The sequence below is a fragment of the Anas acuta genome, chromosome 2 (genome assembly GCF_963932015.1).
Source record: "Anas acuta chromosome 2, bAnaAcu1.1, whole genome shotgun sequence".
In the NCBI taxonomy this organism is placed as follows: Eukaryota; Metazoa; Chordata; class Aves; order Anseriformes; family Anatidae; genus Anas; species Anas acuta.
Window position 1 is genome coordinate 26,944,250 of NC_088980.1, and position 17,983 is coordinate 26,962,232.

The 17,983-nt window shown below is 37.3% G+C and overlaps 1 protein-coding gene across 1 annotated transcript in view; it reads right to left on the reverse strand.

Moving 5' to 3' along the window:
- Positions 1–501: 501 nt before the first annotated feature.
- COL28A1 (collagen type XXVIII alpha 1 chain) overlaps positions 502–17,983 on the reverse strand; it is a 62,064-nt gene continuing 44,582 nt past the window's right edge. The window contains exons 26-35 of the mRNA XM_068674899.1: positions 13,021–13,089; positions 11,235–11,303; positions 6,316–6,384; positions 4,586–4,666; positions 4,461–4,496; positions 4,215–4,251; positions 3,345–3,899; positions 1,920–2,083; positions 1,120–1,336; positions 502–674 (exon numbers count right to left, since the gene is read on the reverse strand). Coding sequence (XP_068531000.1) covers positions 502–674; positions 1,120–1,336; positions 1,920–2,083; positions 3,345–3,899; positions 4,215–4,251; positions 4,461–4,496; positions 4,586–4,666; positions 6,316–6,384; positions 11,235–11,303; positions 13,021–13,089 — 1,470 coding nt within the window. The remainder of the gene's footprint in view (positions 675–1,119; positions 1,337–1,919; positions 2,084–3,344; positions 3,900–4,214; positions 4,252–4,460; positions 4,497–4,585; positions 4,667–6,315; positions 6,385–11,234; positions 11,304–13,020; positions 13,090–17,983) is intronic.

Genomic DNA, 17,983 nt, shown 5'->3' on the forward strand with positions numbered 1-17,983 from the left:
TAATTTATAAATAAGTCATGAGGAGAAGAAAAAGGAAAGGGAATAAATGGCCAGTGGAAAGAAGTCACTGGAGGATGCATGCTATGGCCTGTCGTACTCAATATGGTCATAAGTGATCTAGAGAAAGGAGTAAAGAGTGGGGTGACAAATTTTGTGAAAATGCTGTCAATGCTGATGAATGTGAAATAATACACATGAGAAAAATGATCTTAAATTCACATATAATATGATGGATTTTCAACTTCTCTGACCGTAATGATCAAAAAATCAAATACAATGTTAGAAACTGAAGGAATAAAGAGCAAAGTAGAAAACCTCACTGTGTTACTGTATTAATCCATGACTGCAAAGTGCACTTTTGTTCCCACCATCTCATAAAAGCATCAAGACTGATCAAAGGTAGAAAATATATATGTATCACATCTTATGGGAGACACTTAAATAGATTGTTTTAGCCTGGAAAAGAGGTGCTTGAAGAAGGACCTGGTTAAGACAACTTACTTATTCATCAATGCAGGTTTTTCGACATTCTTCGTCTGTTTCAAATCTATTGTTGTTACCATTACAACCTCCGTACCAGAACCGGCCACAAGAATTGCCATTTTTGTCATAATACCATTTTACCACATAGTCTCGACAATCCCCTGGTTTCATAGGTTCCAAGCACCTTGGATCTGAAAGCATATTATTAAAAGTTAGCTTGGATTCTGGGGATAAGTTACATTATCCTAAGAGTTCATTTTGTAGTTAAAGCATCCTTTTTTTTTTTTTTTCTTTCTTGTAGTGCCCAAGATATATTTGCATATGAAATTTGTAGCCAAATTCTGTTTCAATTAACAAAGTACATGAACAGGTCTGAAAAGAATACAGGATTAGTTTGAAATGAGACTGCTTAAATTCAGATGCAAGACTCAGATGGGTATTTAAATAGGTAAGCTCAATGATACACAAGGTTGTCATCTAGGTTTGAAACTCTGGCTCTCAGTGTGTGTGGTATCTGCAGCCAGAGCACCCAGAAAAACAAAATTATGATTACAGTGACTGCATTGGGTAGGGTTTGTTGGTTTCTTGGTTTTGGTGCAGACTTGCTACCCAATAGTCAGGTTAAGTATTACTTACCTTTTTGAAATGATGCTCTCTGTGGTTGCAACACTGCTAGGCGGCGATCTTCAGCAATGGTTACATTGAGCAAAGGATTGGCAACAGGACTGGGGGGTCTGGATTCAACTATGTCATAAAGTGGGGGGAATTTTGATTCTCTATGAACAGAAGCGGTCACAGTGTGATCCTGAGCAGATGGTAGCGCCTCAGTGTATCTGGTCAGCGGTGGACTAAGCTGCAAAAGGAATCAAAAATCTGGTAACTTAAAATACTATCTCAGATGTTAAGAAGAAAAAAATGAGAAAATTAAGTAGGAAAGTAAGGGTCTTTCTCACACATGTTACCTAGCGATAATGGCAGGTGGACTCAGACCTTGTTTTAGTGATTACTCAGTATGGGGCCATAATTTTAGAATCCTAGAATTACAGTCCAATGCGAAAAGCGGAACAATACCGAAGGGCTGAAAATACCTATCACATGTAGCCATGACGAGCAACATTGCACCAACAATCAACTTTTACATAAATAAATGCCTTACATACTATCTTCCTGAACGGGGAATATATCTGCAGGATTTCCAAATCACTTTTAAGGTGCATCAGAATTACAAAAAAGTAAGGACTGCTATCATTTATTGCAACTAAGAAACAGTATTACCCTCTTCTGCAAACTGTTCTAAACAAATAATTTCAATCTAACTTTAAAAGTTTTCTTCAAATCTTTTGGTACAGCCAAATGACACATTCTTTACATATTACAAGATTGATAAATGGTGCATTAAATAGTGTATGAATTTAAATAAATATTTGATAACTTACTTCTGTAGGGGGCATATAAGTCTCTGAAGTCGTCATTCTAGGTAACTGACTAACTTCAGTGGGTATTTCAGATCCTGGGCTTGGAGACGGAGATAGAACATCTTTTCTGGTGTAGACTTCAGATACATTATCACAAATTTTTGTGAAGAGTTTATTTTCAAGAGCTGAAAAGATTAACAAAATAATGAAATGTATTAAGGGTAATAAAGAAAAGTCGCAGTGATTCTCCACAAGCTTTTAGTGCAGTATTAACCTTAAATCTTCAATGACAATGATTTGTGAAACACTGCCTTCTGAAGTTATGTCAAAACTCGAATGAGAAATAATAAAGTAACACACTCTCAAAGTTATTTGATTTTAAGAACCTCTAGTTCTTCTATGAAACAACAGATAAAAGTACCAAAATCCCTTTTTAAGCCTAAATCATAATTCCTTGGTCTACAGGAAAAAAAAAAAAAAAAAACAGCATTAAAAAAAAGTTTTTTTCTAAGAAGGAAAAACTGGGTTATACTTTCTACTTACACACACACACAAAATAATAAATAAATAAATAAATAAATAATCAGCAACTGGGATATCTTTTATGTTGAATTCTGAAGCCAGAACCAGAGCCTTAAGTTTAATACTAGCTGGGACCAGAATTGTAGCTCGGATTCTGTTCTCATTTTTTAAGACATCAGCCTTAAATACAGACCTAAGTCCATCCACAGGCTCAGCGTAGCAAAATGAGTTTATGCTCAGGATAAATACAGTTTATAGGGTTAGTCTGTGGTTAGTCTAGACCAAAGTACATTTTTTTTCCATTGGTCATTATAGGTTTCATGTGTTTTTTATGTGATTCCAGCTGTGGCCAGAAAATTTTTCAAGCCTTGGTTTGAAATGAATAATGGAGAATAAAGCAGATCCCTTGTTGGTATTCCTCCACCATCTCTTCCCTAGAATCAGGATGAAAGCATAGCTTTTCCTATGGCTTTTGGAAGAATACAAGAGATGGTAAAGGGACTGCAAGACTGACAAATCACCAGCGGAGTACAACAGCCATAGGAAAGACAGATAGAGAGACAGAGCTATTGCACCAAGGTGAAAAGAAATCTGCACCTCTCTCAGGGATGAATCTGTGGCCCAGCACAAAAGCACTGTGAGAGAAAGCTGGTGCTGGCTCTCAGTAAAGAATGCCCCAAAGAAGGCTTTTGCTGTGAAAATTGCTGTACATTGTGCTTTATTGCTTCTGCAAGAGGTAAGAGCTTGGCAAAGGTTTCATTTGCCCAAAGAACAAGGGAAACTGAAAAACGAGCTGCATCCAAAAGACAGACATAAGCTGCCATTCAATGAGCCTCTACTGGCTGTCTTGCCTTGCTACGGGAAAGGACAAACCCTGTTAATTGCTTATTTCAAATTTTCTCTTACAAACATAGTTTCTTTTACCTGAAAGTGTCATGAAGTCATCTATCTCGTAAACATGTTCTTCATTAGGGTCTGTTGCAATGAGGTCCATTTCTTTCAGAAAATCACTGTAGTGGGGATCAGTCTTTTGAACAACCCCAATGACAAATATCTCAATATTTGTAGTGTGGGCCTCCCTTACCACCACATCCAGTTGTACTTTGTCACGAGTGTCTGCTTGTCCATCCGTTATTACCACAGCAACTTTCCTCACTGCTGGGCGTGCTGCCTGAAATAACTTAATAGTTTCTCTGATGGCAGAAGCTGTGTATGTGCCTTCTCCTAAGTAGGGCATTTTATCAACAGCAGATTTCAGCTGTTCTTTGGTTGTGTACTGCTTCAGAGAAGACACCAACTCCACTTTATGGCTGAAGTTGATAATCCCAATGCGGGTTGTAGCATGGTTGGCTGAAACCTTGTCAATGACTGTTTTCATAAAAGTTTTGATAATATTGAAGTTATCTGGTCCAACACTTTCTGAACTGTCAATGACAAATACTAGTTCCAGTGGTGTTACTCTGCATCTGATACCACAACCTAGAAGAATAACAGATATTTAATGAGAAAATATCTTCTGATTATAAAAATGAATTTAAGTCGAATATCTGATTTACAGTCAGTTAAAACTCAGCTAATAAAATTATATAATACTTAGAAACAGATTGTATAGTCAGTGGTACTGAGAAATAGAAACAGAGTTGGACTAAACTACTTCCATTATTGCTCTGGAAACAGTGAGTATTATTCACATAAATGGTATTCTCACACACAAGCATGCAAAAAATTAATCAATTCAGGAAATATAAATTCAGTGTGTTTTATCAGAATTTTTTTTCAAACTCGAATGCTTACCACATATTTCACTGATAAGTCTGATAACTTCTTCTCTCTGAAAAAGAGTATTAATTAACTTGATGTTTGTTGTAGTGTTAAGAATGATTAAATTTATTAATTTATTTACTTATGAAAGTGTAGACAATGCAACACCCCCCGGTCAACCTTAATATCACATAAACTATGAGTAAAAACAAACAAACAAACAAACAAACAAACAAACAAAAACCACTAACTTTTAAATTACTTCATGTACATACTTACCGAAAGACCAGGTTCACCTTTTCTTCCCCAAATTCCCTGAAAATGTGTAGAGTGAGATAATTAATACAATCCAAGTTTGTCTAATATCTATTGTGTAAAATTAAGTAATGTGAGATATATTTTACTTTTGGTCCTGGAGGTCCTGGATCTCCCATCTCTCCTTTGGCACCTTTGCTTCCCGGATCACCTTTATCTCCATAGTCTCCCTAATTGAAAACAGTCTCATTAAATACATCCGCAATTCCAGTATTGGTAGTAGTAAGAGCTGCAGCTATGGTTCAAATAGTCTTCAAGAATAATCTTCTGAATTCTGTCCTGTGACTGGTTTATCATGTAGGCATGAACTACAGAATCTTAGGGAAAGCAACACTGGCAATATAAACATTTTAAAGAAATTTCCATGAAAAATTACCTTAATTTAGGAATGAGAAGTAAAGACACCTTTACACTGATGCCAAGATTATATATTTTTTCCTTTTCTTTGATTTTCTTGAATTCTAAACTAATTAGACCTAAATTCTAAATTCTAGAATTCTAAACTATTAGACCTATGTTAATGCAAACCTATGGAGAGACTTAACTGCTTCCAATCTGCCAATGTATTGAAATTTAGACCAGTTTCACACAGAACCCCCATGAAGTATTGGGAGCTTGCAAGAGATATGCCTAGACTGTTACATACATTGGAAAATACATAGTTTCACATTTAGAAGCAAATTCTGCACTTTTTTCTTCAAGTAACTAGACCTTTTGATTTCCAAGTTCAACTTTACTTCATTTTGAGATACAGTTTTCAGATAATGCAGGAATTAAATATAACATCAAAATATTCAGGATCTAAATTTGATACTTCTTCAAGAAGGTGATTGTTCAGGACAGTTTTTTATTTCTCTCTGAAAGTTACTAACCACCTTACATTTCACTTGAAATTTTAAATTTTAGGGACTTTTAACTAGAGTACTATCCATTTTTATATTATTCCTCATTACTACCAGAGAATGGCATCACACAGATATTTCCTCTGTTACAGCATTTGCCATGGTGATTGCCATCAATTGTATGGACCTCTTTTGGCTCTCTGAGTCTAATTCTGATCTTATTCAAACTTATATAAACTTGAAAATTGTGTATAGGTCCTCCATAGTGTAAAGGAAATCAGACTTCACTAAGTAAGCTCTTGGAGATCACTTTCTGTTCTATTTTCATAAAATCATAATATCCAGCAAACAATATTTCTTTCCATTATTTGTCTGTGAGCTATATTCTATATTTAACCTCATCAAAGTTAATGTCAGCATAAGGGACAGCAAACATGATCTACTGGCTGTGGTGATGCTGGTATTCTCTTACATATAAATTGATTTGGTAATTGGCACATCCAGTGGAAAATACGTAGATGAAATTCCTACAGAACTCATCTATTCCTTTTCATCTGTGACAACTCTGCTTTATTAATAGCAAACAGCAAAACTGAACATTTGGAGACACTGACACTGGGCCCTCCCCCCTCCCCCTTTTTTTTTTCATCAAAGCCTGGCAAATAAAATGACATTTTGTAATACCTGAAAAATATCTGAACATAACTGAATACATAATTTGAATGATATTATTCTCTTGCTAACAGGTATGATCTCATTCCAGGTATTACTTCAGAGCCTGATCCTTCATGACATTTGGGATTTTCACAGACTCCAAAGTTGACAATAAGTACCAAGCATTTACCTTGCCAACTATACAAAGCGATGTCTATGCCTACTATTTATCTTCAAAGACCTGTCACATCAAATGACCAATAAAGGAAGGAAAAAAAAAAAAAACTTTTTTCTTTTTTTCCTATTGCAAGCTTAGAATTTACCTTTGGTCCAGGAATACCAATTCCTAATGAACCCTTTGGTCCAGGAAAACCTTGATTTCCTTTTTCTCCCTAAATAGAATATGGAAAGAAATTTTAATGGAAAATAGAAATAAATTCCATGCATTATCTATTCACTTTGTAACATTCTGCATCACAGAGAAAGCAAGATACTTGTGTTACGAAATGAAATGTAATTTTCAAGACAGGAGCAGTGTGCAGCTGGAGAGATAGGCAGTTGAGTATGTTTCATAATGTACGTGAAGCCTTCATGAAGTATACAACAATTTATTCCAATTTGATTAAAACAAGATGTCGTTTCACTGACAGAGGTGGGAGACAAAAGTAACCACAATGAGGTTCACTCATCCAGTCTACAAGTAGCAAAATCAGGTCCAACACAAAATTTCTTTCGTCATAGCCCCCAGAATCTCTTCAGGGTTGACTTATTTTTTCTGATCTTAAGTAAATGAAAAGAGATTTTTGTTTGAGATCTCCGATCTCAATGTGGAGAGAACAGCTTTCTGATGATACTTCCAAACACACTATCAATCCGGCTACAAAGTACAGATTTGTTTATAAGGATTGTTCTGTATGTCCTGCTGTGCACACAAACCTGAAAAGCATGCACATGCCAGCAATGTGGGCATACAGCATGTTATAAAACACAGCTGTTAGGAAATATGTGCAGACAATCCTTCACATCATAAGGGTTCCAGAAACTGTCCTGTTTTCTTTAACAACTATCTTTTCAGATCAAATACTGTACACATTTCAACCACAGCTAGAGGGGATTATATTCCCTGATACACACAAACTTCATAAAAATTCATGTTTGCAGCATAACAGCAGTGCCCTGGGCAGGTACCAAAGAGTATCAATGAGACCAGCTATCACCTGTACCAAACCTAGTGCATGAGATATTAGCTGAAGCTTCTGCGCAGCCCAGTACAAGGCTAGTTATTTTTCAGTATTTTTCAGTCAAGAGCTCTCTGAGTGTCTCTCTAAAGCATTATTATTATTATTATCCTAATATTAGGATAGCTGTTCACAGCTAGTCTTAGAGTGGCTATACTGCCCAGGCAGAGAAATATAAAAATATAAAAATATATTTCCAAATTTATCAAGACTCCAGCCTTTACCATAGGCACAGTAGTGCCTTCGATGGACAGATGGACTGATCACTGATCATTTCTGCTGGGCTGGACAGGGGCTAGACAGGGACTTAGGGGCTTCTGCAGATGGAGAAGCAGCTACATGGTGCACCACCCAGGCAGACACTTTCTCTTCCCATGGCTCAAGGTCCTGGCTCTCATGAGCTGGGAGTTTATCTGGAGTCAGACATGAGACACAGCTTCCCAGAAGAGGCAGCATACCAGAAGTCACAGTCAGTGGGTGGTTTTCCCTGGTCAAATCCTGAATTCCACAGAGATCCTGCTGAAATAAGAGCTTGTGCTTGCACACAGGTGAGTTGTGGCCTTGCCCTGTGCTAGGTGAAGGCACCTACCACACTCTACCTTTCACATCTCCACTGGGATGCGCCTCTCCACAAAACCTGTAGAGCTCTGTCCTGTGGGAGCCTCTTTGGTTGGCTAGCCCCAGCTCTGGGAACTGAAAGCCTCTGCTCCTCATCAGCCCTATATATCACTCATCTGCTAATCATCAGCCTCTTGCTTCTGGAAGCACAACTCTCCCATTTCCCCACTCCACAGTTCCTTACAAAAGCAAAAATTCAGACACTGCTATGTGGACTCTGCATACTGGGCAGGAAACTGCACTACAGCAAACTGCACAGCTGATTCACAAGGGAAGAAGAAAGGAATTTCCTGCAAAGAGGAAATGTTACTAAGGCAGTGGGATGCCCAAGACAGTTTGGCTGGCATTGTTGGAGGAACATACAGTGACTAATTAATCTAATTTACTTTAAGGCTCGTTTTAGCAGGATTGTACTTCCTAGGTTGTAAATGACTTTTAAACACAGTGAAAAAAAAGAAACTAAAAAAAATAAAGCAGCCTGTGTCAATGCTAGCTGTCCAGCACTGGGACTGACTACTTTTCCTAACTACTCATCACAGAACTGCCTGATCAACCTCTTTGCAGATCTACAGAGCACACACATATGAACCAGAATTAGTATCTGCTTTGTATTCCAGTGGTCCTTCACTAACAATAAACGTCAGATCTAACAAAACTATAGATTTATTGAAGTCACTTGACACTGTTAGGGTGGTGTTTAGACAATGAAAATTGAATGAAACCTACACTTCTAAAAAAAATCATACCTTTCTCACAGACACATAAGTGGCTTTTATCCTTTAAAATGTCAACCCCAGAACCAAATCCTGCTTCCCCTACTTGTGTAATCAATCATCAATATAGAAAAGATTTATCATAGATACCACAATTAAATGTTTAGAGACAAAACAAGAAGTATACTGCATTAAATATTTTATACTTTGCCAGTTCAATCTATGTAAATAATTGAATTTAAATTTGACCATCAGTCTTGTTCTAAAAGCTAAAGCAGTATGCATGTAAAAATGTACCCTTGGATCCCTGACCCTGCTATCCTGCCAGATCGCTGATCAATAAGCAGACTTTTATGTTAAAATGTCATTCTCTGAACTGAGTGTAGATCTAGGAATGTCTAGACTGTGGTTTTAAAAGGAAACCAAACATAAAAAAGAAGACCTGTGGATGCTGATATCAACATAAAGTTACTTGAAATCCATCTCATTTCTAACATTCCATTCTTACTCAGGCAGAGCTCTACATATATATAAAAAATACTTGCAATGATATTGATAATTCAAATTCAGTAGCACAGTAACTCTAAGATGATGAAGAGTGGACAAAAAAAAATGAAGCTTGACATGGCTGTGAAGAGATAGATAATAGATGCTCAACAAGCATCAGTGTATGGAAGAAACAGGCACTGTTACCATAGCAGCACCAATGTTAACATCCAAAACTGTATGTGTATCTATTTATCTATCTATAGACACAGAGCATATTTTGACTAACTTTTCTCCTTCTTCAGGAATGGAAAAAGTAGTATATGATCTGTATGATGTAACATGATCAGATGCATTTGACTGATGAAACATTTCTGCCCAGAATAGCAAATTGCTTTTATAACAAACCGCACATATCCATGAACTTAAAAAAAATATATCCCAAGTATTAGATTCTGGGAACACGACAGAAATTTCTGTTAAAGCCACACAGGAAATTGCTTTCCTATACCATCAAACATATAGAAATAGCAGAAACTTTTCTATTTGCCACAAGAATAGTGTAAACAGGCTTTAGAGATTCAGCAAGGAAAAGGAGAGGAGAGGAGAGGAGAGGAGAGGAGAGGAGAGGAGAGGAGAGGAGAGGAGAGGAGAGGAGAGGAGAGGAGAGGAGAGGAGAGGAGAGGAGAGGAGAGGAGAGGAGAGGAGAGGAGAGGAGAGGAGAGGAGAGGAGAGGAGAGGAGAGGAGAGGAGAGGAGAGGAGAGGAGAGGAGAGGAGAGGAGAGGAGAGGAGAGGAGAGGAGAGGAGAGGAGAGGAGAGGAGAGGAGAGGAGAGGAGAGGAGAGGAGAGGAGAGGAGAGGAGAAAAATTTTCTGTATATTGTCACATTAGAATACCTAGTATCTTTGTGGCTACTGATAATGATTAAAATAGAAGAAAAATGCAAACAGATCAAGACCAAAGTTTTTGCCATATGATTCTAACCACATACAGATCTCTGTCTAGAAAAGTCCTGAGACATGATAAATCAGAATCTGTTGAAGAGACATACAATAATGAGAAAAGAAAGAACATGGTAAAGTAAGTTTCTGTGCTATAAAACACTTCACAGTGAAAAAAGTGAAAGAGCTTTCTGCTGTATAAAAAGGGAAATGATTTAACATTAGTATAAAAATGGGTAGACAGCTGGAGGACATTGAAGTTGGAATCAGAGCGAGTACTGAGTAAAACAAAGAAGCAGTAGGTACTTTCCTGGTAAAGCTTGTATGGGATAATTTCACCTTGAACCAAAGAAAGGTTCTCCTGTGAAATATTTTGCCAACAATGTATGTTTTTATGATTTTTATTTACTTGTTATAGCATGCCAGTATTTTCCAATTAAAACCTATTTTGTCATCAAATTCTATGGTGGCTTCAGTTTCTGCAACCTACTGAAGTACCGTGAGACATCTTTCTCAACCCAGTTGAAATAGTGCTCCTAATAACCTGTAATTGAAGAGTGGAGCTCAACTCTCCCAATCCAGGGAAATATTCAATCATATGTTCAACTTTAAGCATTCATTTAAGAGAAATAGGAGGTACTTGGGTTTTTCTTCACTAGAGCCTCCAGTTTTAATTTTTCCACACGTTTATTAAAAGACATTTTATTAACATTGAATACTGACAACATGCCATGTTTGTGATTCTCCTTGTAAGGAGAGATGTTATGGTTATGGCTGGTACTAGGTAAGTAAAAATCTGCTTAAGAGGATGTGGAAGACTGGCTAATTTCTTTTTTATTTCTATACCTATGTGTTGTTTGACTTCTCTTAGCAAACATGGTAGCTCTGTTACTGTCTTTATATAATGGAACCTAGAGAAAGCTCTAGATGTCTTCTTTGGACAGTGCTTTAAATCCAAGTAAATCAATAAAATGTGACAGAGATGAGACTTTTTTTTCCAGATTAAATATATTTGTAGCAACAATAGGAGAGCAATCAATCACATACCCGAAATACTGAAAGTCAGCAACTAAATTTTGCACACCTTATGAACAAGAAACTTAAATTTACAGTGAATATTTGCAGGAGTTCACTGACTCAGTGACAAAACAGAATTTATGCAGGAAGAAAAACAGACTCCTTGAAACTCCTTGAAGAGACAGTTTTGAGAAGAAATTGGACACATTATCATACTGAACTGGATTACCTTGTTTCCTTGTATGCTCTCGCCAGGGGGGCCAGGTGGACCAGGCAAGCCTTTCTGTCCCATAATACCCTATGACAGTCAGTGGGAAAAAAAAAAAAAGAATTAGGAGATAAGCACTATTCTGGGAACACTAAATAAGTAATCTCAAATTTGCTGCAAGCAAAAGTAAAACCTTTTTAAAGACTCTAGTTCTGATTTTTCTTTGGTTTATGTTTTCACACTGAAGGCTTTAGTAATTATCCCTGGCAAATTCCCAGGAAAATAAAGGAACAATTAAGCTCAAAGTAATTAAAGACTAAGATATTCCCATGAAACAGTGTGATACTTTTCACAGTTTTTCTGGGGCAGAAACCGACTTTTAACAACAGCTTTGTGCAATCACTCCAAATCACAAAGCCAACTGACAGTAGATGCACAAAAGGCCAGAGCAGTAAAACCCAGTGTAAGTTAACCTGCCAGGCACGTTAGCTCTTGTGCACCACGTACACGTATATTTCAAACCACTGTGGTGCCACAGTCTCTGGGAGCACCAGGTCAGAAAATCCTAAGTGGGAGAGGAGGTAACAAAAGCCAAAGGAACACCCTCTGGTTTGTGTAGCTACAGTAAAAGACAGGTAAAACCTTTGCGCTCATCTGTGTGACAAAAGATTTTGCCACAAACTTTGAGAGAATGTCTTGTGAAAAATACTGTTAATCTGTGTAAATATAAACAGGGGTTCACCCAAAACATTGTTGTTCTAAAAATCTTATCTCAAGAATGAGATGCTGCAAGCAGGCCCTCACCCTTGCAAACAAGATATTGTTTCCCCACAAATAACATATTTTTCATTCTTGAAGGCTCTGGGGAAGCAGCATATAGGGTCACACATTTTGCGGGATTTTGACACTCAGTTTAAACTTACCAAACTTTTTAAACTGACTGTGTCCATATGATTTACTGAGGAAGTGAAACTTTTTTAGCTTCCAGAAAGCAAAGCAAAGTCAGACATATATCCTGCAAAAATATTCACACTCTACTCCTCACTACATTTCTGTATCAGGCTGGTAATAGCAACATTTCTCCATTCAGATACCAGTTTGTTTAAAATGGAGACAACTGCTAGCTTCTGCTACAGAAGTAAAAGTTACAAAGATGTATCTATGATTAACTTAAATTAATGTGGAGAAAGATACACAAATCCAATGTTTCTCCCCATTGACTTTGTAAAAAGAATTGATGGACACATCCATGATAAAGTAATACAGGCATGCACTGAATTGCCTTTTTTACCAGCATTTTTTTTTTCTTTTTGAATTATCAGTCATTATAGTTGAGGTAGGAAAGAATTGTCTAGATGTTGCATGCTGGCTCCTTATAGAATTAACTTCTTGTTTCTATGTTTCCTTCCTAATGGTTTTACTAATGAGATTAAATGGATTCAATCTCATTGAACAAAACATAGAATTCATATTTGACATGTTTTCATCCACAAAAGAATCTCTTGGAAACATAATCGATACAAACAGAAGAAATGTGTCATTTAACTCATTTATTAGCTTGACAGTTCTGTGTAATTTCCAGCTGTAATCTCATAAAATTTGGCTGCAAATGCAATTTTCATCCAGTCAGTATTCCTTCCTAACCCAGGCAGTAGAAGTGCATGTCTGGTGCCCATGTTTTTATGCGTGATGCCTGCTGCAATTGCACCAATACAAATCAATAACTGAGGAAGCTATTCTGGTGTCAGAGAGATCAGAGTCTGGCAGCATAAATGTGCAGAAAGCTTCAAGGCAGTGCCACACCAACCTTGGGACCAATCATTCCGCTCCCCCGTGGCCCGGGGGGTCCAGGGTAGCCTTTCATTCCACGGTCTCCCTGAAAAGAGTCGTGGTATCATCAGTAGTTATACATTTATTAACTGTTAGGCCTTTTACCCACTTGCAAAGCATTTTGTCAAACTTCTGAGTTTTAAAATCAAAACACAAAAATGTTATAAACAGTTGCATTATAAATTAAACAACAACCAAAAAAAGCCCAAAATGTAGGCACCCACATCATTTAAGCTCCAAGTAAGAACACTATTCCTCAAGCAAAGATCCACATGGTATAAACCACCAACAGAGTAACACTCTGATTTATCTTACCAGCTACAGGAAAAAAAAAAATCATTTGAAAATGACATTTTTTTCTATCATGTTCTGTAAGTGCTTGCCAGGATGGACAAGATGCCCACTGGGAAGAGGTAGGCTCAAGGGCTCCTTATCGACAAGAAAAGGCACAGAGACATAAAGGAGGCTTTATTTTCCACAGTCTGTAACTGTGCAAGTCGACAGGCACACATGCAGCATATTTTCACTAGAAAATGCTCACCAGTTCAAAAAGAAAAGAAAAAAAAAAGTACGTTATAGATGCAGAAATTTCTGAACCAGGTTCAGTAAATGTCCATAAATCTGTGCATGTGCTGGCAAGAAAAAATGTTCTGATAAGCTATTGATCATCCAATATATTAACAACAGAGCCACTAAGAGATGGTATTTCTTGACAAAATAAATATTTTTATTGATAAAACCCTTCATTCTTTTAGTTTTTGCAGTAGGAAAAGATCTAATAATGGAAGTGCCTGCAGAGGGAGCATTCTAACCAGAAGAGAGGCACAAGCATGAATCATGCAGATCTCAGATGAGACTTCGTGGTAGGTGAAAAGAAAGAATATATTGTACTAGTTAAAATGGAACGAAAGAAAAGTACAGAACCTTTTAATGACTTCTTTTACTTTCAGTGAAGAATTGTGCAGCTTTCACATTATAATGACTGCTTTTTAGGTGAAATGCCCGAGATTCAGCCTCTAGTGACAGATCACTCCAATCTGCGGTTTTTGTACGTGGTTATGAAGCTCCCATGCCAAGTCCTGACTTGTACTGTTTATGTAAATATATCACAGCCTAAACTATGCTCAGGTTTGATGGATTTGGAGAGGTGGGAACCCTGAATCCAAAGGCTGAGGCTTAAATTTAGCTTATAATGCTTTCCTTCTTCATGTAACATTTGGCTTGAAAATAAAATTTATTTTCAAACCCTTTTTCTTCCAAAACAATGGACACTGGCCAGCTTGAGTCAGGACACAGGCATGGTACAGGGATGCTCTTAGCTTTAAATTGATGTGTCAAGCTCACAGTCTGTGGGATAAGTCAACTGTCAGATATAGTCAGGGGGAAATTTCTCTTTCAGATGTGATCAGAGAGGAGAGTTTGTTGGTTGGTTTGGTTTGGTCTAGACAGGTTTGGAAAAGGAAGCAAAAAAGATGGCTACTTTTTTTTCTCACGTATGAAAGGTGTTCTTACTGTGATCTGAGACTTTTATATCACACCTTCCCTACTAATGCAAACAGAAAGGACATTGGAAATGCCCTTGAACTTTTTGTTTTGTTTTGTTTTCATTTTGTAGCAGATTCTAGCTGTAAACATTTAGAGATTACAATCTTAAGCACTTCAAGATTGTAGCACTAGAGTCTGACACACGGTGCTGGGAAATGCCCTTCTGCAGTGAGATGAAGGGTAGATATTCCTCATCTACTAAAACCTTCCTGGTTTATCAGTTCCTCCTGCAAAGTATTTTCGTTAGCTTCAGATTGCCATATTACTAGCAAATACTCAGAGTCTAGGTAAATGCAGCCATCTTCTTATTTAGTTCCATCTGTTATTAAGGGAAAAACTATTAGTCTTCAGTGTCCTCATAAACCATCAAACAAACCTAAGCAGATCTTGCACAGAGCAGCCAAAGGTTTCTCTGCCTAAGCCTCTGAAACATGCCAGAGGTACCAAAGCTAAGAGGTGGTTATTTAGATATGGTTTTACTGTATGCATTGCTTTTTGGAGATTCTGGGCTGCTGTCGATTGTGAAGCAGCCTGTAAGCCACTGTGAAGGGAAGTAACTCAGCAGGGAAACAATTCCATGTGTTCCAGTATTGAATATACCTGCAACCTGCTCTTGGATCAGTCCCGACCAAAAAGAGCACATGAGGGACTTGAAGTTGTGTCTCTCTTCCTCCCATGGGTAACACATTCTTACACAGGGTCATTGCAGGTGAAGGATTGAATTTTAGCTTCACATGCTTAGTTAATACCAGATGTCTCACTGAAAAGCTCTTTTGTAGAGCTTTATAGTAATTCTCAAAGTTTCTGTATTTCTTGGCTTAGGAAAAATACTTCTATTTTGCTTTATGAGTTGTGAAGTGGAGCAGTTCTTTTTTCTAAGATGTGACACTAAGCTGTCCTCCAGGGAATTCATTTCAAGAAGGATTAGTACTGCTCTTTGATGAGCTCTAATTTATTTTCTGCACTGTGCTTGTAGACAAGCTTGTCACCATCTGCAGTGAACTAGAAAAACACCACTGAAACAAGAAAGAAAGAGCTGCATCAAGACAATGAAAGTGTGGTACTCCAATGCCTATTCCTTATCACTGGATCAAGAAAACTCATTTAACGAGCTAATGCTCACCTGGGAAATAAATTTTGGCTTCTCGTCATATACATCTCATTTACTGTGAGGCATGTATATTTGGTGTTGAAACACACAGGAGACATTGCAGTGCTCTCTTTAGTGAGAACTAGTTGATAGAAGGGTATTTATAAGAAGAACGTCTAAGAAAAGAGTAACTGCATCTCCACCTTCCCTATTTTAGTTCAAATAGACAGGCCCCAAGCTGCAGAAGGTATTTATATTGCAAATGGATCCAGCCCAAGCGTTCATACACTAGGGGCTATGCTGGTGAGTTTAATAATCTTTCTGTTGTGCAATTACTGAGAATGAACCTTTATTTCTAGTGATGTTCTCTTGCTCTTGAATGTCTGCAACCCACCCCCTAGTTGGCAATAGTGCTTTTATATCTTTTTTTAATCCTCTGACATTATGTGCCTCTGTTTTAATGCTAGAGAAAATAGGGTGCTGCCAGGATTGAATGCATCCCACATGTTCCAATTGTGTTTTCATGTGAATTTGACCTCTGATACACAAAATTCCTATCTTGCAGTGTGCACATATGTGAGCCATTTCTGAAAGGGGGGAGAACAGAACTCTGATTCAGCTGAGTGGAACATTCTTATGTAGTGACAGTCAAAGGAATTTTACATTAACTACCGTGTAAATTTATGAGTCACTTTTATCAAATAAATGTTCTTTTATATGCTGAGATTGCTGGATTTTTTGTTTACTTGTTTGTTTGGTTGGTTGTTTTTTTTTTTTTTTTTTTTTTTTAATGTAGAAAGGATAATAGATAGCCAGTGTACTTGTATTTTATTAAAATTCAAACAAATATAAAAAAAAATAAATCACGGAAGATTATGTACTTTTTGAACTAAGTTCTAGGGGAATTTTTGCAATTCAGGTGAACTGTTTTCCCTTGCAGCACCTTTGCCACCAGGAAGCTCTGTAGAGACTGAAGATTCCAAACTTTGTATAAGCAAGCAGGAATACAAAATTGAAAGGAGGGAGAAAAGCTGTTTATATTCTTTGTTTCTTTTTCTCCAGTGTACTCTCCACCATGTTTAGTGTGGATGCACAGAACTACATCACAGGTGTGACTATTTACCTAGATAATGAATGCTTTGGAACAACAGTCCCACATTGCAAAAGCAACAGCTGCTCACCACTTAGAGAATCAGTACGCATTCTCACCCTATAGCATTAACACACCAATCTAGTTCAATCACAAAAAAAAGAAACTTGCCTATTTTAAAGTTAAAAATACAAATTTAGTTTTTGTATCAGGTGTTTTTAACTCTGATTTTTTTTTTTTAATTTCTGACAGAGACCGCTAGATAAGCAGTGCTCTGAGCAGCCAGATTTTATGGCAATGTCACACTGCAACACAATCAAACCCGCAGATCTACGCTTGATTTTTTAAACAAAATCTGATATGAGCATGGTTTGCCCTAATTATGTTATTTGTGTTATTTGCAAAGACAGTTATTTCTACAGATTTTTTTTTTTTTATAATACAATTCTTCATAGAATGAGATGCCACCTCTCCATATCCCACAGATGTGGTACATTCCCAATCTACCCCATGACTGGCTATGAGGAGTCGAAATCTCTGCTCTACAGGAAGCTTCTAATGGCACATGTCCTCCAACAAACAGTGCTACAGGCCCAATAGCAATGTATCTGCAGTGACCGCAGGCAGCTCCTAGCCTGGACCTGTGGGCTGATCACCCACTAGTGGCAGAAGCGCATTAAGAATGCTTCCAGCTCTGATGATCTAGCTCAGTTTCATCTGAAGGGAATCCATTTCTTGTGCTATGAGACCGTTCGCTCTGACCTCTTTTTGGTTCATAACCCAAACCACAGTAAATTGGAACTACTTCATTTCAACAGCACATTTCCAATCCAGCCTAAAACCCTCGTGCAGAGTACGCAAGAAGATTCTGAGTCTGTGTGTGTGTCTTGCCTAAGCCAGACTGACTGCAGGTTCTGAAGCCTTGCCCATTAGGCTATATAACACAGTATTGTAATAGCTAATATATGACTTATTTATATATATATATTATATATATATATATATATATATTATTATGTCATGACAGTTACAGAGGTATAAGAATGCCTGTGATAAAAAGACTAGATCACAAAAGCTGGATATATTTCCTTCTACTTTACAGCTCTTCCCTCCTCCCATCTAAGGCATTTTATGATACTATTTTGTTCTTCTGTCAGTCATGATCTGGTTTGGAACTTTCATAATAACTATACAGCCAAATAACTGCTTGATCAA